The 24,533-nt window shown below is 38.3% G+C and overlaps 1 protein-coding gene across 33 annotated transcripts in view; it reads right to left on the bottom strand.

Moving 5' to 3' along the window:
* The window catches only part of tnnt3a (troponin T type 3a (skeletal, fast)), a 75,613-nt gene extending 52,029 nt beyond the window's left edge, over window positions 1-23,584 (bottom strand). For 4 of the 33 annotated variants that reach the window (XM_041197917.1, XM_041197916.1, XM_041197918.1 and 1 more), the window contains exons 1-6: window positions 23,531-23,579; window positions 17,819-17,859; window positions 17,575-17,582; window positions 13,811-13,834; window positions 4,978-5,001; window positions 573-596 (exon numbers count right to left, since the gene is read on the bottom strand). In XM_041197917.1, the coding sequence (XP_041053851.1) occupies window positions 573-596; window positions 4,978-5,001; window positions 13,811-13,834; window positions 17,575-17,582; window positions 17,819-17,838 (100 nt within the window). In that variant the 5' untranslated portion in view covers window positions 17,839-17,859; window positions 23,531-23,579. Of the gene's footprint in view, window positions 1-572; window positions 597-4,977; window positions 5,002-9,401; window positions 9,426-13,810; window positions 13,835-17,574; window positions 17,583-17,818; window positions 17,860-21,197; window positions 21,250-23,530 lie in introns of those variants that run through there. The other 29 variants (XM_041197913.1, XM_041197911.1, XM_041197915.1 and 26 more) reach the window with 21 other exon arrangements.
* Window positions 23,585-24,533: the final 949 nt, after the last annotated feature.

The following is a 24,533-nucleotide window of genomic DNA, read 5'->3' as shown; positions in this document are numbered from 1 at the left end:
CAATGAACTAAGCAGGGTAAGGGGAAATTACAGAACAACTGAAAGAAAATTTTCTGTGATGGTGTATGTTAAGAGGCGACTAAAAAAAGAGGGAGGAAACACAGTTGGTAAATTGGGTGTTACTGGAAGGCCCCAGGCTGAATGTCTGGCCCTTGCTCAATCAGTCAAGCCTCACGCAGGGAGCATTACAGCTGTTCCCAATAGCTTTGAGCTAGGCACAGGAAAAATGTCAACCATTGCTTCCCACTTGTGATCTGTGTCAATGAAGTCTGCAGTTACTCCATGTGTAGATGATAGGTGAAGGCAAGGTTATGTTCTGCTGTGATGCTCTCCAAAGTCAAATAATCTGTCAACATACCCTGCCTAGGCTCACATATGAAGAAAGCTGCTTGGCCAAGATACAAAGACACAGATAGAACTTGGTAGCCATAGCTCATAAAAAATACTGAAGTGCTTGCCCTTCATGATATTACCAACATTAAGAGTGCTGGAATTGTATTGTAGCGTTAACTTATATAAGTAAAAGATGGCAGTGGGCAAAACATAGAGAAATTGGGAATCATCATCATTACCTCCCTCGTGATGTTCATGATGTTCTGTAATCCAACACCAGAGATAATAGATTAATCACAGCAAACTCAGTCTTCATTAGTTACACTGGCTTCACCATGGGCATCAACTACAAGATTCCCTACGAAAGTCCTGGACCACTAGCCAGCTGTAATCTGGAGAAGCTGAAAATGCTCATAGAAGATCCCAGTTTTCACCCCTAACCTGAGCTAAGTGCTCCCAGTTAGGGCACAACTTAGGACTTTACAATTGACCACAGCATCCTAAACTAGACAGAGAAAAGTCAGCCAGAAATCTCATTCAATGACTTATGATGGAAAGTGCACATGTGGGAGGATCAGGTCAGAACAAGATTATATATGGTTCCAATGATTTATCTGACCGGCCGACACTCACTGCACAGGTTCACACAAGAAGAATGGCCATTCAGGCAACATTCAAGAGGCCTGCCAGCATCCATGGGGCTTGGTTATTAGGGTGTGGATAAATAGCCTGCTAACACTCACTGGCAAGGCTTGAGTTGAAGAATGGCTTCGAGCATCATTGCAAGGACTTTGCACTTTGTGGCAAGGAGAGAAAACTGGAGGAAGCTATTTATTTTTTAAATCCTTACATTTTGGAAGTTATGATGAGAGAACTCTTTAGCACCCAATCCAACAAAACAAAATGTAACAAACTTTAAAAGCATATCTAACAGGCTACAAGATGCAACTTGATCAGACAAATAGAGAAGGAGCAAAAACTCAAAAGTAATGAAGAGGGAAGGGGGAAAGGGAAGACAGGAAATTTCCATGAGCCAGAACTTCTTTCTATTCGTAATGGCAGCTGTGCAGACTTAGTGTTAAGAGAATAACCATCAGATCCAAGCTGAGTTTGCAGTTCAGCAACTGACACTTCCAACCTCCGAGAAATACAGTACATAATACTGCCACACATTTTTTAAAAATTATAAAATAAGAAAGAACTCAAGTATTTTTGGAAAATTGATAATGATATTAATTCAAAATCAGTACAATTAGAGATTAAAATATTAAATAAATCAAAATTAAAGCAGGGAAAGGAATGTAAAAGAATATATGGAGGCATATAAATAAGTGAATCCTGAACAACAGAACATTAAAAGAATTGCTGGCAATTGTTGAAGTAGTTCATATAGGTATACATTAGATGCCATTTCTGTCTATAGACATAAACACACACATACACACACATAGAATGTACAGAATAATTTAAGATAACAGATCTTTATTTAAAATATATTTTATGTATTAATCTGTCATTGCAATGATCCAACTTAATAGAAATGTTCTTGATTTGCCACAAAGTTCACATAAGTAAGTTACATATGCATACAGATGCACAATATGGGCAATCATAAGATAAGGAGTTAAATCAATCACAACACAATAAGTGACTGCAATCACTCTGCTAGATGCCACATTTTGACTGACAACACAGCGGTCAACTGATATAAAGGAATACGCCAGAACCTTCAACAATGGCAGGGTGTAAAACGAGTGAGGTTGAATCAGCCGAGCATTATACAACCTGCCCTTTTCCATTTTACTTCATTAAAAGTTAGGCTTTTTTTAAAGTATTTTTGGAGAAACTAAAGTTGTGATTCAATGGCAAATAATACAAAAACCATTACTCTGGATTCTTGCAACACCATCTGCCATTATTTTGTTATTGTTATAATAATTTAAAATAAACTTTAGCTTAAGTACAGACAGCCTTTCTAATAACTTCCCTTTTTCAATTTTTAGCCCATTCAATGATCAACTACCTCCTCTTTTGCTAGCCTCGTCAGAAATAAATTTTAGGGTTGAGTTTAATTTGCCAAAATGGGTGATAATGAGAAAGAGGCCATTGAAAAAGGAGGTGGCTAAGACACTAAATAGACTAAAAAATGATAAAGACGGGGCATTATAAAGGCTGACTGTAGTTAAAATTGAAATTTCATCAGGACCAGAGGGAATGCATCCAATGATGCTATGGGAAGTATGGATGTATATTGTGGTGGTACCAGTCATAATTTTCCAATCATCCATATGTACAAAATTAATGCTAGGGGACTGGAGAATTGCAATGCTACACCCTTATCCCTGGGTAAGGATAAACCCAGCAACTACAGGTCATTCAGTTTAACATTGGTGGTGGGAAATCATTGAGAAATGATAATCCAGGACAAATTCAATGGACTCTTGGTCAACCTCTTCTGAAGATGTTGTTAGCGTGTAGCAAGCAGAAAAGCAGCAGTGCATAGAATAGAAAGGCACAGGTGGAAAAGCAGAAAAGGAACAATATTAACATAAATATGTTATAAAAGTTATATCAGGAGAAACCAGTGTATAGTTAAAGAAAAATCTGCATAAAAGCAAAACACGATGCCCTGACACCACTAACACAACTTTCACTGCAATTCACTTCAGCATGCACAAATATCATCTAATTGTTGAAATAAAGGACACCTTTGTTACATATAAACCCAAACAAAACAAAAAATCACAAGTATCATTCCAACACCCTTAAATTCCTGACATTTCAGGACATTTAGGGTGAGTTGAATGCTAAAGTTAATCAACTCGCCCTAAATGGAAATTTTTTAAAATGCAGAAACATTTTCCTGTTCATTGATATTAAGCTTAATATTGAAGCTTTTATTGCAGAAATTCTTCTAAAAGAAATCTATTTACTGATGTATCATGAAATTATATAATATATAATATTTGATTGGCATATGGCCCAAGGCAGCAGGCGTAATCTACACCATTCTTGGTTGGGTTACAGTAGAACTTTTACCTTCATTGCCTTTGAATTGGGAAAACAGTGTGAATGGTAAAAGTCCACATTGAATGACACTACCAGGGTTGAAAAGGATAGTAGAAAATGTTGAATGAATGAGGAAGTAGTGACTACTAAATGTCAACATGGATTTTGAAAATCTGAAGATTGTAGGATTAACAGATTTTTAAGAATTAGGATTGTAAACAATTATAGTTACAATGGAATTCACTTAAAATTGGTTTTGACAAGTTGCAGTTACGAATAAGTCCAACCATGATCAAGATCAAACTTTTCTAACAGTTCGAAAGCATTTCCATTCACTGTGAAACAACACAATCAAGATCAATTCCAAAACATCAAAAATTTAAAAGCTTAGAGCTACAAGTTCACCCAGCACTCACTTACAATTATATTTTTATTTATTTTTCCAAATTCAAATCAATGTTGAAACCATAATATATGCAAATACCTTCTATAAGTATTTTGGTACTTAAGTCTAATTTGTTCTGACACTGCACTTTTACAAGCAATCTCTTTGTTCTGGTGACATCCTAAACACACTCAATCTAAGTTTGTAGCGGGTAACCAATATAAACATTTCTTCTTGAAATTAATATGGAAGGGGTTAATCTATTATCTAATTGACTGCCAACCTATTGTATATATCAGAATTTGATGTTCCGTTGTTAGTCAAATCACGATGTAAATAAATTTGTACAATAGCCTATTTCAAAGGTTATCTATAACTTTTGCTTATGTTTAGGTGAATGCAGGTGTTAGATAGTTAATAGTCCTCAGCACTAGTCATGCTGTGATTTAATTTAAAAGTTGGCACAGCATTATGCAGATTTTTTAGTCTTTTTTGTACACAGTGAAAACATAACACCTGCAACAAGATCCACTTTTTCAACAGGCAATTAAGATTTGATTTCAAGAGAGTTCCATTGCAGTTGTCATTTAGCAGTCGTACGTGTATGTCATAATCTGGTAAAGGGATGGGTTTGTATCCTTGGAGATGTGCCCAATGAGTTCCACAGTTCCATTCTCCCCAATGAACTAAGCAGGGTAAGGGGAAATTATAGAAAAACTGAACGAAAATTTTCTGTGATGGTGTATGTTAAGAGGCGACTAGAAAAAGAGGGAGGAAACACAGTTGGTAAATTAGGTGTTACTGGAAGGCCCCAGGCTGAATGTCTGGCCCTTGCTCAATCAGTCAAGCCTCAGACAGGGAGCATTACAGCTGTTCCAATAGCTTTGAGCTAGGCACAGGTAAAATGTCAACCATTGCTTCCCACTTGTGATTCCTATCAATAAAGTCTGCTGTTAATCCATGTGTAAATGATAGGTGAAGGCAAATTTAGGTTCTGCTGTGATGCTCTCCAAAGTCAAATAATCTGTCAACATATCCTGCCTAGGCTCACATATGAAGAAAGCTGCTTGGGCAAGATACAAAGATACTGATAGAACTTCGTAGCCATAGCTCAGAAAAAAATACTGAAGTGCTTGCCCTTCAAGATATTACAAAATTAAGAGTGCTGGAATTGTATTGTAGCGTTAACTTATATAAGTAAAAGATGGCAGTGGGCAAAACAAAGAGAAATTGGGAATCATCATCATTACCTCCCTCGTGATGTTCATGATGTTCTGTAATCCAACACCAGAGATAATAGATTAATCGCAGCAAACTCAGTCTTCATTACTTACACTGCCTTCTCCATGGGCATCAACTACAAGATTCCCTACGAACGTCCTGGACCATTAGCCAGCTGTAATCTGGAGAAGCTAAAAATGCTCATAGAAGATCCCAGTTTTCACCCCTAACCTGAGCTAAGTGCTCCCAGTTAGGGCACAACTTAGGACTTTACAATTGACCACAGCATCCTAAACTAGACAGAGAAAAGTCAGCCAGAAATCTCATTCAATGACTTATGATGGAAAGTGCACATCTGGGAGGATCAGGTCAGAACAGGACTATATATGGTTGCAATGATTTATCTGACCGGCCGACACTCACTGCACAGGTTTACACAAGAAGGATGGCCACTCAGGCAACTTTCAAGAGGCCTGCCAGCATCCATGGGGCTTGGTTATTAGGGTATGGATATATAGCCTGCTAACACTCACTGGCAAGGCTTGAGTTGAAGAATGGCTTCGAGCATCATTGCAAGGACTTTGCACTTTGTGGCAAGGAGAGAAAACTTGAGGAAGCTATTTATTTTTTAATTCCTTACATTTTTTAAATCCTTACATTTTGGAAGTTATGATGAGAGAACTCTTTAGCACCCAATCCAGCAAAACAAAATGTAACAAACTTTAATAGCATATCTAACAGGCTACAAGATGCAACTTGATCAGACAAATAGAGAAGGAGCAAAAACTCAAAAGTAATGAAGAGGGAAGGGGGAAAGGGAAGACAGGAAATTTCCATGAGCCAGAACTTCTCTCTATTCGTAACGGCAGCTGTGCAGACTTAGTGTTAAGAGAATAACCATCAGATCCAAGCTGAGTTTGCAGTTCAGCTACTGACACTTCCAACCTTCGAGAAATACAGTACATAAACTGCAACACATTTTTTAAAAATTATAAAATAAGAAAGAACTCAAGTATTTTTGGAAAATTGATAATGATATTAATTCAAAATCAGTATAACTAGAGATTAAAATATTAAATAAATCAAAATTAAAGCAGGGAAAGGAATGTGTAAAAGAATATATGGAGGCATATAAATTAAGTGAATCCTGAACAACAGAAGATTAAAAGAAACGCTGGCAATTGTTGAAGTAGTTCTTATAGGTATACTTTAGATGCCATCTCTGTCTATACACATAAACACACACACATACACACACATAGAATGTTCAGAATAATTTAAAATAACAGATCTTTATTTTAAATGTATTTTATGTATTACTCTGTCATTGCAACTAACCGACTTAATAGAAATGTTCTTGATTTGCCACATAGTTCACATAAGTAAGTTGCGCAGATGCACGTTATGGGCAATCATAAGGTAAGGAGTTAAATCAACCACAACACAATAAGTGACTGCAATCACTCTGCTAGATGCCACATTTTGACTGACAACACAGCGGTCAACTGATATAAAGAAATACGCCAGAACCTTCAACAATGGCAGGGTGTAAAACGAGCGACGTTGAATCAGCCGACCATTATACAGCCTGCCCAGTTTTCCATTTTACTTCATTAAAAATTGGGCTTTTTTTTTTAAAGTATCATCATTTTTGTAAAAAATAAAGTTGTGATTCAATTGCAAATAATATAAAACCATTACTCTGGATTCTTGCAACAACATCTGCCATTATTTTGTTATCATTATAATTATTTAAAATAAACTTTAGCTTAAGTACAGACAGCCTTTCTAATAACTCCCCTTTTTCAATTTATAGCCATTCAGTGACCAACTACCTCCTCTTTTGCTAGCCTCGTCAGAAATAAAGTTTAGGGTTGAGTTCAATTTGCCAAAATGGGTGATAATGAGAAAGAGGCCATTGAAAAAGAAGGTGGCTAAGACACTGAATAGGCAAAAAATTGATAAAGAGGTGGTATTATAAAAGCTGACCGTACTTAAAGTTGATAATTCATCGCGACCAGATGGGATGCATCCAATGATGTGAAGGGAAGTATGGATGTAAATTGTGGTGGTACCAGTCATAATTTTCCAATCATCCATATGTACAAGATTAATGCTAGAGGACTGGAGTATTGCAATGCTACACCCTTATCCCTGGGTAAGGATAAACCCAGCAACTACAGGTCATTCAGTTTAACATTGGTGGTGGGAAAGCATTGAGAAATGATAATCCAGGACAAAATCAATAGGCTCTTGGACTACCTCTTCTGAAGATGGTGTTAGCGTGTAGCAAGCAGAAAAGCAGCAGTGCGTGGAATAGAAAGGCACAGGTGGAAAAGCAGAAAAGGAACAATATTAACATAAATATGGTAGAAAAGTTATATCAGGAGAAACCAGTGTATAATTAAAGAAAAATCTGCACAAGAGCAAAACACGACGCCCTGACACACTAACACAACTTTCACTGCAATTCACTTCAGCATGCACAAATATCATCTAATTGTTGAAATAAAGGACAACTTTGTTACACATAAATCCAAATAAAAAGAAAAGTCACAAGTATCATTCCAACACCCTTAAATTCCTGACATTTCAGGACATTTAGGGTGAGTTGAATGCTAAAGGCAATCAACACGCCCTAAATAGAAATTTTTTTAAATGCAGAACCATTTGCCTGTTCATTGATATTAAGCTTAATATTGAAGCTTTTATTGCAGAAATTCTTCTAAAAGAAACCTATTTATTGATGTATCATGAAATGATATAATATATAATATTTGATTGGCATATGGCCCAAGGCAGCAGGCATAATCTACACCATTCTTGGTTGAGTTATAGTAGAACTTTTACATTCATTGCCATTGAATTGGGAAAACAGTGTGAATGGTAAAAGTCCACATTGAATGACACTACCAGGGTTGAAAAGAATAGTAGAAAATGTTGAATGAATGAGGAAGTAGGGACTACTAAATGTCAACATGGATTTTGAAAATCTGAAGATTGTAGGATTAACAGATTTTTAAGAATTAGGATTGTGAACAATTATAGTTACAATGGAATTCACTTAAAATTGGTTTTGACAAGTTGCACTTACGAAAAAGTCCAACCATGTTCAAGATCAAACTTGTCTAACAGTTCGAAAGCATTTCCATTCACTGTGAAACAACACAATCAAGATCAATTCCAAAACAACAAAAATTTAAAAGCTTAGAGCTACAAATTCACCCAGCACTCACTTACAATTATATTTTTATTTATTTTTCCAAATTCAAATCAATGTTGAAACCATGATATATGCAAATACCTTCTATAGTATTTTGGTACTTAAGTTTAATTTGTTCTGACACTGCACTTTTACAACCATTTCTTTGTTCTGGTTACATCCTAAACACACTCAATCTAAGTTTGTACGGGAAACCAATATTAACATTTCTTCTTGAAATTAATATGGAAGGGGTTAATCTGTTATCTAATTGACTGCCAACCTATTGCATATATCAGAATTTGACGTTCCGTTGTTAGTCAAATTACGATGTAAATAAATTTATACAATAGCCTATTTCAAAGGTTATCTATTACTTTTGCTTATGTTTAGGTGAATGCAGGTGTTAGATACTCAAAAGCCCTCAGCACTAGTCAAGCTGTGATTTAATTTAAAAGTTGGCACAGCATTATGCAGATTTTTTGGTCTTTTTTGTACACAGTGAAAACATAACACCTGCAACAAGATCCACATTTTCAACAGGCAATTAAGATTTGATTTCAAGAGAGTTCCATTGCAGTTGTCATTTAGCAGTCGTATGTGTATGTCATAATCTGGTAAAGAGATGGGTTTGTATCCTTGGAGATGTGCCCAATGAGTTCCACAGTTCCATTCTCCCCAGTGAACTAAGCAGGGTAAGGTGAAATTATAGAAAAACTGAAAGAAAATTTTCTGTGATGGTGTATGTTAAGAGGCAACTAAACAAAGAGGGAGGAAACACAGTTGGTAAATTAGGTGTTACTGGAAGGCCCCAAGCTGAATGTCTGGCCCTTGCTCAATCAGTCAAGCCTCAAGCAGGGAGCATTACAACTGTTCCCAATAGCTTTGAGCTAGGCACAGGAAAAATGTCAACCATTGCTTTCCACTTGTGATCCCTATCATTAAAGGCTGCGGTTACTCCATGTGTAGATGATAGGTAAAGGCAAGTTTAGGTTCTGCTGTGATGCTCTCCAAAGTCAAATAATCGGTCAACATGTCCTGCCTAGGCTCACATATGAAGAAAGCTGCTTGGCCAAGATACAAAGATACTGATAGAACTTGGTAGCCATAGCTCAGAAAAAAATACTGAAGTGCTTGCCCTTCATGATATTACAACATTAAGAGTGCTGGAATTGTATTGTAGTGTTAACTTATATAAGTACAAGAAGTCAGTGGGCAAAACAAAGAGAAATTGGGAATCATCATCATTACCTCCCTCTTCATGTTCATGATGTTCTGTAATCCAACACCAGAGATAATAGATGGTGATTAATCACAGCAAACTCAGTCTTCATTACTTACACTGCCTTCATCATGGGCATTGACTACAAGATTCCCTACAAAAGTCCTGGACCAATAGCCAGCTGTAAACTGGAAAAGCTAAAAATGCTCATAGAAGATCCCTGTTTTCACCCCTAACCTGAGCTGAGTTAACTGCTCCCAGTTAGGGCACAACTTATGACATTACAATTGACCACAGCATCCTAAACTAGACAGAGAAAAGTCAGCCAGAAATCTCATTCAATGACTTATGCTAGAAAGTGCACATGTGGGAGGATCAAGTCAGAACAGGATTATATATGGTTGCAATGATTTATCTGACCGGCCGACACTCACTGCACATGTTTACACAAGAAGAATGGCCACTCAGGCAACATTCCAGAGGCCTGCCTGCATCCATGGGGCTTGGTTATTAGGGTATGGTTAAATAGCCTGCTAACACTCACTAGCAAGGCTTGAGTTGAAGAATGGCTTTGTGCATCATTGCAAGGAGTTTGCACTTACTGGCAAGGAGAGAAAACTGGATTTTTATTAAATCCTTACATTTTGAAAGTTATTATGAGAACTGTTTAGCACCCAGTCCAAAAAACAAAATGTAGCAAACTTTAAAAGCATATCTAACAAGCTATAAGTTACAACTTGATTAGACAAATAGAGAAGAAGCAAAAACTCAAAAAGAAATGAAGAGGGAAGAAGGAAAGGGAAGGCAGTAAATTTCCAAGAGCCAGAACTTCTCTCTATTCGTAATGGCAGCTATGCAGACTTAGTGTTTACAGAATAACCAAGCTGAGTTTGCAGTTCAGCAACTGACACTTCCAACCTCCAAGAAATACTGTCCATAAAAAAATTGTAAAATAAGAAAGAACTCAAGTATTTTTGAAAAATTGGTAATTATATTGATTCAAAATCAGTATAATTACATACTAAAATATTAAATAAATTAAAACTAAAGCAGGGAAAGGAATGTGTAAAAGAATATATGGAGGCATATAAATTAGGTGAATCCTGAACGACAGAACTTTAAAAAATTGCTGGCAATTGTTGATGCAGTTCATATAGGTATACTTTAGATGCCATCTCTGTCTATACTCATAAAAACAAACAAACACACATAGAATGTACAAAACAATTTAAAATAACAGATCTTTATTTTAAATATATTTTATGTATTACTCTGTCATTGCAACTAACCAACTTCATAGAAATGTTGCCAGACCTGCTGAGTTTTTCCAGGTAATTTTGTTTTTGTTAATAGAAATGTTCTTGATTTGCCACATAGTTCACATAAGTAAGTCACATATGCATACAGATGCACAATATGGGCAATCATAAGGTAAATCAACCACAACACAATAAGTGACTGCAATCACTCTGCTAGATGCCACAGTTTGACTGACAACACAGCGGTCAACTGAGGTAAAGGAATACACCAGAGTCTTCAACAATGGCAGGGGTGTAAACGAGCAAGGTTGAATCAGCCGACCATTATACAGCCTGCCCAGTTTTCCATTTTACTTCATTAAAAGTTAGGCTTTTTTGTAAAAAACAAAAGTTGTGATTCAATAGCTAATAATATGAAACCATTACTCTGGATTTTTGCAAAACCATCTGCCATTATTTTTGTTACTGTTATAATAATTTAAAATAAACTTTAGCTTACGTACAGACAGCCTTTCTAATACCTCCTCTTTTTCAATGTTTTAGCCCATTCAGTGATCAACTACCTCCTCTTTTGCTAGCCTCGTCAGAAATAAAGTTTAGGGTTGAGCTTAATTTGCCAAAATGGGTGATAATGAGAAAGAGGCCACTGAAAAAGGAGGTGGCTAAGACACTGAATAAGCTAAAAATTGACACAGAGGAGGCACTGTAAAGGCTGACTGTACTTAAAATTGATAAGTCATAAGGACCAGATGGGATGCATCCAATGATGCTAAGGGAAGTATGGATGTAAATTGTGGTGGTACAAGCCATAATTTTCCAATCATCCATATGTACAAGATTAATGCTAGAGGACTGGAGAATTGCAATGCTACACCCTTGTCCCTGGGTAAGGATAAACCCAGCAACTACAGGTCATTCAGTTTAACATTGGTGGTGGGAAAGCATTGAGAAATGATAATCCAGGACAAATCAATAGACTCTTGGACAACCATTGCTGAAGATGGTGTTAGCAAGCTGAAAAGCAGCAGTGCATGGAATAGAAAGACACAGGTTGAAAAGCAGAAAAGGAACAATATTGACATAAATATGTTATAAAAGTTATATCAGGAGAAACCAGTGTATAATTAAAGAAAAATCTGCACAAGAGCAAAACACCACACCCTGACACCATTAACACAACTTTCACTTCAGCATGCACAAATATCATCTAATTGTTGAAATAAAGGACAACTTTGTTACACATGAACTCGAAAAAAAGTCACAAGTATCATTCCAACACCCTTAAATTCCTCCCATTTCAGGAGATTTAGGGTGAGTTGAGTGCTAAAGGCAATCAACTCGCCCTAAATGGAATTTTTTAAAAATGCAAAACCATTTTTCTGTTCATTGATATTAAGCTTAATATTGAAGCTTTTATTGCAGAAATTCTTCTAAAATAAATCTATTTACTGGTGTATCATGAAATGATATAATAAATAATATTTGATTGGCATGTGGCCCAAGGCAGCAGGCGTAATCTACACCATTCGTGGTTGGGTTACAGTAGAACTTTTACCTTCATTGCCTTTGAATTGGGAAAACAGTGTGAATGGTAAAAGTCCACATTGAATGACACCACCAGGGTTGAAAAGAATAGTAGAAAATGTTGAATGAATGAGGAAGTAGTGCCTACTAAATGTCAACATGGATTTTGAAAATCTGAAGATTGTAGGATTAACAGATTTTTAAGAATTAGGATTGTGAATTTGTGAACAATTATATTTACAATGGAATTCACTTAAAATCATTTCTGACTAGTTGCACTTACAAAAAAGTCCAACCATGCTCAAGTTCAAAATTTTCCAACAGTTTGAAAGCATTTCCATTCACTGTGAAACAACTCAATCAAGATCAATTCCAAAACATCAAAACCTGGTTACAATTAAAACCTTAGAGCTACAAATTCACCCAGCACTCACTTACAATTATATTTTTATTTATATTTCCAATTTCAAATCAATGTTGAAACCATGATATATGCAACTACCCTCTATAAGTATTTTGGTACTTAAGTCAAATTTGGTCTGACACTGCACTTTTACAAGCAATCTCTTCGTTCTGGTTACATCCTAAACACACTCAATCTAAGTTTGTAGCAGGAAACGAATATAAACATTTGTTCTTGAAATTAATATGGAAGGGGTTAACCTATTATTTAATTGACTGCCAACCTATTGCATATATCAAAATTTGATTTTCCGTTGCTAGTCAAATCACGATGTAAATAAATTTATACTATAGCCTATTTTAAAGGTTATCTATAACTTTTGCTTATGTTTAGGTGAATGCAGGTGTTAGATACTTAATAGTCCTCAGCACTAGTCATGTTCTGATTTCATTTAAAAGTTGGCACAGCATTATGCAGATTTGTTTGGTCTTTTTTGTACACAGTGAAAACATAACACCTGCAACAAGATCCACTTTTTCAACAGGCAATTAAGATTTGATTTCAAGAAAGTTCCATTGCAGTTGTCATTTAGCAGTCGTATGTTTATGTCATAATCTGGTAAAGAGATGGGTTTGTACCCTCGGAGATGTGCCCAATGAGTTCCACAGTTCCATTCTCCCCAATGAACTAAGCAGGGTATGGGGAAATTATAGAAAAATTGAAAGAAAATTTTCTGTGATGGTGCATGTTAAGAGGCGACTAAAAAAAGAGGGAGGAAACACAGTGGGTAAATTAGGTGTTACTTTAATGCCCCAGGCTGAATGTCTGGCCCTTGCTCAATCAGTCAAGCCTCAGGCAGGGAGCATTACAGCTGTTCCCAATAATTTTGAGCTAGGCACAGGAAAAATGTCAACCATTGCTTCCCACTTGTGATCCCTATCAATAAAGTCTGCTGTTACTCCATGTGTAGATGATAGGTGAAGGCAAGTTTAGGTTCTGCTGTGATGCTCTCCAAAGTCAAATAATCTGTCAACATATCCTGCCTAGGCTCACACATGAAAAAAGCTGCTTGGGCAAAATACAAAGATACAGGTAGAATTTGGCAGCCATAGCTCAGAAAAAAATACTGAAGTGCTTGCCCTTCATGATATTACAACATTAAGAGTGCTGGAATTGTGTTGTAGTGTTAACTTATATAAGTAAAAGATGGTAGTGGGCAAAACAAAGAGAAATTGGGAATCATCATTATTACCTTCCTCTTCATGTTCTTGATGTTCTGTAATCAATACCAGAGATAATAGATTAATCACAGCAAACTCAGTCTTCATTACTTACACTGGCTTCACCATGGGCATCGACTATAAGATTCCCTACAAATTTCCTGGACCATTAGCCAGCTGTAAACTGGATAAGCTCAAAATGCTCCTAGAAGATCCCAGTTTTCACCCCTAACCTGAGCTGAGTTAACTACGCCCAGTTAGGGCACAACTTATGACATTACAATTGACCACAACATCCTAAACTAGACAGAGAAAAGTCAGCCAGAAATCCCATTCAATGACTTCTGATGGAAATTCCACATGTGGGAGGATCAGGTCAGAACAGGATCATATATAATTGCAATGATTTACCTGACTGGCCGACACACACTGCCCAGGTTCACTCAAGAAGAATTGCCATTCAGGTAACATTCCAGAGGCCTGCCAGCATCCATGGGGCTTGGTTATTAGGGTATGGATAAATAGCCTGCTAACACTCACTGGCAAGGCTTGAGTTGAAGAATGGCTTCGAAAAACATTGCAAGGAGTTTGCGCTTTATGGCAAGGAGTGAAAACTGGAGGAAGCTATTTTTTTAAAAATCCTTACATTTTGGAAGTTATGATGAGGGAACCCTTTAGCACCCCATCCAAAAAACAATATGTAACAAACCTTAAAAGCACATCTAACAAGCTACAAGCTGCAACTTGATCAGACAAATAGAGACGGAGCAAAAACTCAAAAAGTAATGAAGAGGGAAGGGGGAAAGGGAAGACAGGAAATTTCCATGAGCCAGATCTTCTCTCTATTTGTAATGGCAGCTGTGCAGACTTAGTGTTAACAGAATAACCATCAGATCCAAGCTGAGTTTGCAATTCAGCAACTGACACTTCCAACCTTCAAGAAATACTGTACATAATACTGCAACACATTTTTAAAAAATTATAAAATAAGAAAGAACTCAAGTATTTTTGAAAAATTGATAATTATATTAATTCAAAATCAGTATAATTACAGATTAAAATATTAAATAAATCAAAATTAAGGCAGGGAAAGGAATGTGTAAAAGAATATATGGAGGCATATAAATTAAGTGAATCCTGAACGACAAAACATTAAAAAACTTGCTGGGCAATTGTTGAAGTAGTTCATATAGTTATACTTTAGATGCCATCTCTGCCTATATACATAAACACACACACATAGAATGTACAGAATAATTTAAAATAACCATTCTTTATTTTAAATGTATTTTGTGTATTACTCTGTCAATGCAACTAACCAACTTAATAGAAATGTTCTTGATTTGCAACATAGTTCACATAAGTAAGTTACATATGCATACAGATGCACAATATGGGCAATCATAAGGTAAGGAGTTAAATCAACCACAACACAATAAGTGACTGCAATCACTCTGCTAGATGCCACATTTTGACTGACAACACAGCGGTCAACTGATATAAAGAAATACGCCAGAACCTTCAACAATGGCAGGGTGTAAAACGAGCGATGTTGAATCAGCCGACCATTATACAGCCTGCCCAGTTTTCCATTTTACTTCATTAAAGGTTAGGCTTTTTTTTTAAGTATCATCATTTTTGTAAAAACAAAAGTTGTGATTCAATTGCAAATAATATAAAACCATTACTCTGGATTCTTGCAACATCATCTGCCATTATTTTGTTATCGTTATAATTATTTAAAATAAACTTTGGCTTAAGTACAGACAGCCTTTCTAATACCTCCTCTTTATCAATGTTTAGCCCATTCAGTGATCAACTACCTCATTTTTTGCTAGCCTCGTCAGAAATAAAGTTTAGGGTTGAGTTTAATTTGCCAAAATGGGTGATAATGAGAAAGAGGCCACTGAAAAAAGAGGTGGCTATGACACTGAATAGGCTAAAAATTGAAAAAGAGGAGGCATTATAAAGGCTGACTGTTCTTAAAGTTGATAATTCATCACGACCAGATGGGATGCATCCAATGATGCTAAGGGAAGTATGGATGTAAATTGTGGTGGTAACAGCCATAATTTTCCAATCATCCATATGTACAAGATTAATGCTAGAGGACTGGAGAATTGCAATGCTACACCCTTATCCCTGGGTAAGGATAAACCCAGCAACTACAGGTCATTCAGTTTAACATTGGTGGTGGGAAAGCATTGAGAAATGATAATCCAAGAGAAAATCAACAGTCTCTTGGACAAATGTGGATTAATTAAGGAAGGTCAGCACAGGTTTCTTAAAGGCAAATCATGATTAACTAACTTGTTCAAGTTTTGTGATGAGGTAACAGAGAGAGTTGATAAGGGTTATATAATTGATATGGTGTATGTGGAATTCCTAAAGACATATGATAAAGTGCCACATAATAGACTTGTCGAAGCCCATGAAATAAAAGGCACAGTGACAACATGGATATGAAGTTTCCTGAGTGACAGAATACAGAAAGTAGTGGTGAAGCTTATTTTTCAAACTGCAGAAATACAGTGGAGTTCCGCAGGGTTGGTGCTGGGGTGTCTGCTTTCCTTAATCTATATTAATAACCTAAATTTAAAATAGTAGATGACACAAAACTGCAAAATATTGTGAACTGTGAAAAGGAGTGATAGACTTCAAGAGGCTACAGACAGGCTGGTGGAATGCACTGACATGTGACAGATGAAATTTAATGAAGAGAAGTGAAAAGTGATGCATTTTGGTAGCAAGAACGAAGAAAGGCAATATAAAATAAAGGGTATAATCCTAAAGTAAATGCAGGAACTGAGAGGCTTAAGGGTATGTCATTGAAGATGACAAAGTGATTAAAAAAGGAATATACTGTCCTCAGCTTTATGAACAGAAGTATCAGAATACAAAAGCAAGAAAGTTATGATGAATCTTTATAAATCACTGGTTTGTCCTCAAATGGAATATTGTGCCCAGTTCTGGGTAGCACATTTTAGGAATGATATGAAGGCTTTAGAGAGTGTGCAGAAAATATTTACAAGAATGGTTCCAGGGATGAGGAACTTCAGTTTTGTGAATAGATTAGAGAAGCTGGAACTGTTCTTCTTTGAGAAGGGTGACAGGGGATATGATTGAAGTGTTCAAAATCATGTTGGGTCTAGACAGGAAGATCAAGGACCAGAGGATACTGGTTTAAGGTGAATGGCAAAAGAACCAATGGTGACAACAGGAAAAACATTTTTACAGAGCAAGGGAATAGAGTTAACTGAATAGCTCTTGCAGAGAGCTAGCATGGACATGTGTGGCCAAATGGCCTCCTTCTATGATTCTACAGAAAGGTAAATTTCAAATTATTTTTGTGGGACACGGAGGAGCAGGAGTGCTACATCAAACCCCACAAAAATAAACTACACTTTCCATCACCAAATTCCCTTGCTCCCAAACTGAATCGAGCCAGCTGAATTGGGATACCTGATTGGTATCCACATGTCTCTGGCTCTATTTAAGTGAAGAACACATCTCAGAATGGCTCTAGCCCCTTTTCTGTTGGAACCACTAGGGTGCTGGCATGCTCCACAATTTCAAACCAACCCTCAGAGTTTAAGTCAAATTTGAAATAATTTAAAATATTGTGCAATAATCTACTGGGACAAAAATGAATTCAAAGTGAATAACTGTGAACAATTAGGCATTAGAATGTGATCAAATTCTCATGCTACAACAAAGATTATTACAATGATTACTATACATGTGTGTAAGCTTGGCTTCATTACATCTGTACATGCAAGACAAAGGATGGACTTACCTTCGTACCTGCAAGAGGAGAAAAGAACACGGGGTTACTCTCAGGTAAAACGAGCAATGCAGAGTCACATCAACATTGATTTGTTTAAAGACTTTAAAATACAGGTATTACAAAGACAAGTTTCTGGCCTGCAGTTAAAAATTTTCATGGCAAAACTGAGTTGGTGCTCATCCGCTTTAATTCTGTCATCCCAAACATTGGTTAAACTAAATTATGACTAACAATACTTCGGATAAATACTTACACTTCTTCTGTGTCAGACATTTTGAGCTGGGCCCTTTAGATCTACAAAAATGAAAGACAGAGTCACTATTAGAATGACCACACCATGTAAGGGCCATTGCCTTTGGTCTTACAATTTAAAGTATGCAACATGTAATGAAAATCACCAAACAGAAATAGCCTCATTAACAGTGCAGAACTAATGATTCCTTTTTGATAGTCACCAAGATACAGAGGGAGATATTACTGCTGCCATCCAAGAGTCTGAAAGCAGCAGCATCAGCTGTCCATACAGTCATGGCAAGCTGGCATTTCATGACCTATTCACACACTGATGGGATTGTCGATTTACATTTTCTGCACATCTCTGACCACCCCACCTCCATGGGCCAACCACCCAATCATTTGGGAATAGCAGACAAATCAGAGAGTCTCAACCATCAACTTTATATGCCAGGACTGTGGATGCACATTATAATCCAACCATTGAAACTACTTGCAATAGGCACCTAAATTTCCAAAATGCATGGTCATTGGGCAAGGCTTCTGGCCGGAAGTGTAAAGTCAAAAAAAAATCCCATTTAATTTTAATGGATCGAACCCCAGGGTGGAGGGAAAAGCCCACACTTCCTGCTATGCACAACGGGTGGAAGAGGTTATGGTAGTGCAAACTTGGAAATGTACCCAACAAAAGGCTTCAATTTTCCTTTATGTTCAGATTTTATAAAACAAAACATGGAAACAATGTTGAAAAGAAAAGTTGCCCACTCTCAAACAAGATTCTTGATTTATTCCAAACAGACGTGACAGCAAGGAAAACAACTATTCTGAGTTTTTCCAGGTAATTCTATTTTTGTTTTGGATTTCCAGCATCCGCAGTTTTTTTTGTTTTTATATTCAGGTGCACTACCCCGCTAAAAGCACTTGCAATTAAACTCCTCAAGACCTCTCCGCTCCCCCAAATTTGTATTGTTGATTTTACGCGGAGATTCCCGCGCTTTTTTCCCGCTGTATTCTGGGTGGAAACGCCGTGAAAAGCCCAGAGTAAACAGTGTTGGTGTTTACGCCATTTCGGTCTTTCCGTGGCCCTTCTGCTGAAATTAGGAGGACGAACGGAAAGCTCTGTGAAAATTCACTTTCCGTGACAACTAAATTGTGCTTTAGATTTCACACTACAAACTCCTAAATTTAAAATACTGCAGCCATCTCTTTTTTTAAAAAAACCATCGTCTGTCCGTCCCTTCGTCCTTCTGAAGATATTGGTTCCCTGCTGAGGTACAGTACCTGCCTCTGGAATCTTGCAAGAGTGCTTGTTCAAGTGAGATGCGTGTAAGAGTGAGAGGCTATTTCACTGTAAGGGTATCACAGACAAGCCCTGACTGAGATCAGATAGTAGCAAACTGGCACCTCCTGGTCTGTGCGCTTCAGGTACAGAACGGAGGTGAGAAGAAGCAAAAGAAAACGATTTAATGTCTGAGGTGATTCTTTAATATTCTCTTGGCACAACGCTGTCTCCTCAAAAAAATCTCATTGGTAAAAAGTTTTCTTTTTAAAAAAACTTACATTTCTCATATTTCAAAGTGTTTTAAATGTGTGTTTTGATGGTTGTACTGCTATAGAAAAACACACAGAGACACAAAGAAATGACATATTGATATGGAAATACACATAAACCCAGATGAAAAATGCTTTCCACTTCACTCATCCTGTTTCCCTAGACTAGGACAGTAGCCAAACTTCAAAATCACTTAGTTGGCTGCAAAGTGCTTTCAGACCTGCTATGATTGTGAAAAAAAAGCTTTATATGGCTCGTGTTGTGCTCCATTCTCAGACAGACACTGATAGTGCGTTGATCCCTCCCGACAACCTTAAACACATGCAGTGCTCCATTCCAGAGCTGATCTTCGGGCCGCTCAGGTAAAAAGAGCAGAGTGGGTGGATACATTTCCATTTATAAACCTCTTTAGAAAAGTTCAGCAGGGGACGGGGAGGCAAGGCCAACAGCTGGGAATGCACAACGCCTGCATTCGCAAGATCCTATTTCCACGTCTTTAGCTTCTAAGGATCACGAGAATATTTCTCGCAGGCCCCGCTCTCCTTCCTAATTAGGCGATGCCTTTCCAGTGCCCAGTAAGGTAATCCGCGTCTGGGACACTGCTCAGCTGCAGCTGCTGCCCATTCACTGGCTGCGGATTAAATCTAATTTCTTTAGCTAAAGTAAGGCAGGAACATTAATACATCAATTCAATTAAACACTGCGCATTCGGATTATTTCAAGCAAGAACATTAAATAATTCACCAACAGATTCCCAATTCGCACGATGATAACCCCTTTCCGGAGACGTATTTGTGCCAGGGTAATTTATTCCCTGCCTTGTTCTTAACGAATTTTGCCACATTGCTCTGGAGTCTACTTGTCTACATTGTACATGTTTAACATACCCACTTCCAGAGTTGAGTACAGATCTCCTCTGATTCAATTGTTCTATTGATGTAACAGTTCCGCTTCCTCAGCGAAAACTAAACTTTCACCTTCATTCCAATTATTCTCTGGTGGTTATTCCCCTCTTTTCCCAGTCTATCTCACCCAATCTCCATTTCCCCAGCTCCTTTTCTCTCTTTTTCAGGTCTCCCTCTATTTTCAAGATCCACATGTTTCTAGTTCAATTCTCTCTCTCTGGCCCAATCATGGAAATGAATAGAGATTCAATCAGAATCGGATTTCTTTCAAAACCGCCACCGGACCCCACACCCGAGTAACTGTACAATTATCAGTAATGGTCTTTACCTGGGGGCCCTTCATGCAAACAGCGAAAAACCACAGTCTACCCCTCCTGCAGGTATCCGCATCCTCAAACCCACTCAGCGCAGCTAACTGAATGCCAATCAAAAAATGCAACCTAACTGCGAAAGTTTCCGAATATGTAAACCATTGTTACAGAAATAATCATTTATTTTAATTAAAAAGTTCCCAATTTCAGACTAACCTCGCACACAGGCAGCCGGTCCCACAGCGGTGCCTTTTAATCTAATTTGAGACAATTAAAATGAACCCCCATTATCTGCCGTGATAAACCAGATTCAGTCATGTTTCCAGATCCTCAAACATGCCGAACGCAAAACAGCCGAAAGGGTTCCCATATTACATTTAATATCTATCTAATAGCTAAACACCTGATCAGGTAACATTACTCTCCAGAAAATGTCCCAACTTCGACATTGCTGATGAATAATGGCTAGAGTGAACATCAGCTCGATCAGCTCACTGAAAAATATCGAAACATCAGTATGGTCGTGTATTTTAAATCACATTACTGTTCAACACGGAAACCTCCCCATTCTTAAGATTGGCCGTGATTTGAAGGTCTCGAGAACGGGAAGAGCGGGCTGAAGGATCTTACCGCAAAGCGAAGCTGCTGGAGGGAGGATCCCTGATGGCTTTAACAGGCAGTCGGCTCTGCTGCACTTCGCAAGGTGATTAATTCAGTTCTTATAGTGAAACCTGAGCTGCGGGGAACCCGGATTGGTCCCAACCACTTGAAGAACACCGGGGGAAGAGGGAGACGGGGGGGGGGGGGGAAGAAAACTTCTAATTTTAGCAGGAGTTCAACGAGATTCGGAGGGTGGCTGCAAGTGCGGAGACGCTCATTTAGTTATTTGTGAAAGCTAAGCAAGCATAAATTTCTGCTGGGTTTGGAGGGAGCAGACGCTTCAGAGCTGAAGAAGAGTCATACAGACTCGGGACGTTAACTCTTTCTCTCTCTCTCCACAGATGCTGTCAGACCTGCTGAGTTTTTCCGGCATTTTCTGTTTTTGTGTCCTCTACTAACTGATTGACCCAGAAAATTGATGTTTGCGGTACAATGGGTGTTAGAATTCCGCCCCCCCCCCCCCCCCCCCCAGAGATGACAGGGCAGAGGATGGGGTGGAAAGGTTCAGTACAGTCACATATCAATATCATCAGCAGCAATGGAAGACTGCTCACACTTTTAATCCAAAACCAAGTACAACGGAGAATGTGTCTGTTTGGCACACTTCTCCATAAATTAGAATCTTTCAAAAAGGGGTTTCAACAGCTGTTCATCAATAATTGTATTAATTGTATTCATATCATACTTTAATCATACGAAGAAAATACTTCACCCAAAGATATCTACGCAGCGACAGGAACTGGCTTCAATAAATTCACTCTTTATTGTTGTTTTGAGTGTGTACATTAGCTACAGTGTGGATCTAATAGTTTGAATAATTCGGTTCCCGAGTTAATTCCACAAGATCTGATCCCCCCATACAAACGCATAGGCTACAACCCCCCCCCCCCCCCCCCCCCCCCCCCCACACACACACACACAACAACCTCTCCTACATATTAATAGTACCGGCACCCCCACCCCTTAGCCATGAACACACGCGCACAGACACATGAAAGGTTGATGGTGTAAGTGCCCAGTAAGGTAATCCGCGTCTGGGACATTGCGCAGCTGCAGCTGCTGCCCATTCACTGGCTGCGGATTAAATCTAATTTCTTTAGCTAAAGTAAGGTAGGAACATTAATACATCAATTCAATTAAACACTGCGCATTCGGATTATTTCAAGCAAGGACATTAAATAATTCACCAACTGCTACCCAACTCGCACGATGATAATAACCCCTTTCCGGCGAAGTTTTGTGCCACGGTAATTTATTCCGTGCCTTGTTCTTAATGAATTTTGCCACATTGCTCTGGAGTCTACTTGTCTACATTGTACATGTTTAACACATCCACTTCCAGAGTTGAGTAAAGATCTCCTCTGATTCAATTGTTCTATTGATGTAACAGTTCCGCTTCCTCAGCGAAAACTAAACTTTCACCTTCCCTCCAATTATTCTCTGGTGGTTATTCCCTTCTTTTCCCAGTCTACCTCACCCAATCTCCATTTCCCCAGCTCCTTTTCTCTCTTTTTCAGGACTCCCTCTATTTTCAAGATCCACATGTTTCTAGTTCAATTCTCTCTGTCCCAATCATGGAAATGAATAGAGATTCAATCAGAATCGGATTTCTTTCAAAATCGCCACCGGACCCCACAACCGAGTAACTGTACAATTATCAATAATGGTTTTTACTTGGGGGCCCTACATGCAAACAGCGAAAAAACCACAGTCTACCCCTCCCCACCTCCTCATCACTGCAGGTATCCGCATCCTCAAACCCACTCAGCGCAGCTAACTGAACGCGAATCATACAAACGCAACCTAACTGCGAATGTTTCCGAATATGTAAACCATTGTTACAGAAGTAATCCTTTATTTCAATTAAAAGGTTCCCGATTTCAGACTAACCCCGCACACAGGCAGCCGGTCGCACAGCGGTGCCTTTTAATCTAATTTGAGACAATTAAAATGAACCCCCATTATCTGCCGTGATAAACCAGATTCAGTCATGTTTCCAGATCCTCAAACATACCGAATGCAAAACAGCCGAAAGGGTTCCTATATTACATTTAATATCTATCTAATAGCTGAACACCTGATCAGGTAACATTACTCTCCAGAAAATGTCCAACTTCGACATTGCTGATGAATAATGGCTAGAGTGAACATCAGCTCGATCAGCTCACTGAAAAATATCGAAACATCAGTATGGTTGTGTATTTTAAATCACATTACTGTTCAACACGGAAACCTCCCCATTCTTAAGATTGGCCGTGATTTGAAGGTCTCGAGAACGGGAAGAGCGGGCTGAAGGATCTTACCGCAAAGCGAAGCTGCTGGAGGGCGGATCCCTGATGGCTTTAACAGGCAGTCGGCTCTGCTGCACTTCTCAAGGTGTTCTTATAGTGAAACCTGAGCCGCGGGGAACCCGGATTGGTCCCAACCACTTGAAGAACACGGGGGGAAGAGGGAGAGGGGGGGAAAAAAACTTTTCTAATTTTAGCAGGAGTTCAACGAGATTCGGAGGGTGGCGGCAAGTGGGGAGACGCTCATTTAGTTATTTGTGGAAGCTAAGCAAGCATAAATTTCTGCTGGGTTTGGAGGGAGCAGACGCTTCAGAGCTGAAGAAGAGTCATACAGACTCGGGACGTTAACTCTTTCTCTCTCCACAAATGCTGTCAGACCTGCTGAGTTTTTCCGGCATTTTCTGTTTTTGTGTCCTCTACTAACCGATTGACCCAGAAAATTGATGTTTGCGGTACAATGGGTGTTAGAATTCCGCCGCCCCCCCAGTGATGACAGGGCAGAGGATGGGGTGGAAAGGTTCAGTACAGTCACATATCTTTATCATCAGCAGCAATGGAAGACTGCTCACACTTTTAATCCAAAACCGAGTACAACCGAGAATGTGTCTGTTTGGCACACTTCTCCATAGATTAGAATCTTTCAAAAAGGGGTTTCAACAGCTGTTCATCAATAATTGTATTAATTGTATTCATATCATACTTTAGTCATACGAATAAAATACTTCACCCAAAGACATCTACCCAGCGACAGGAACTGGCTTCAATAAATTCACTCTTTGTTATTTTGAGTGTGTGCATTAGCTACAGTGTGGATCTAATAGTTTGAATAAATCGGTTCCTGAGTTAATTGCACAAGATCTGATCCCCCCCAAAAACCCCTACATACAAACGCATAGGCTACAACCCCGCCCCCACACATATACAACAACCTCTCCTACATATTAATAGCAACGGCATCCCCACCCCTTAGCCGCGAACACACGCGCACAGACACATGAAACGTTGATGGTGTAATACC

Source organism: Carcharodon carcharias, chromosome 10, assembly GCF_017639515.1.
Source record: "Carcharodon carcharias isolate sCarCar2 chromosome 10, sCarCar2.pri, whole genome shotgun sequence".
In the NCBI taxonomy this organism is placed as follows: Eukaryota; Metazoa; Chordata; class Chondrichthyes; order Lamniformes; family Lamnidae; genus Carcharodon; species Carcharodon carcharias.
This window is presented reverse-complemented; position numbering and strand designations above follow the sequence as displayed.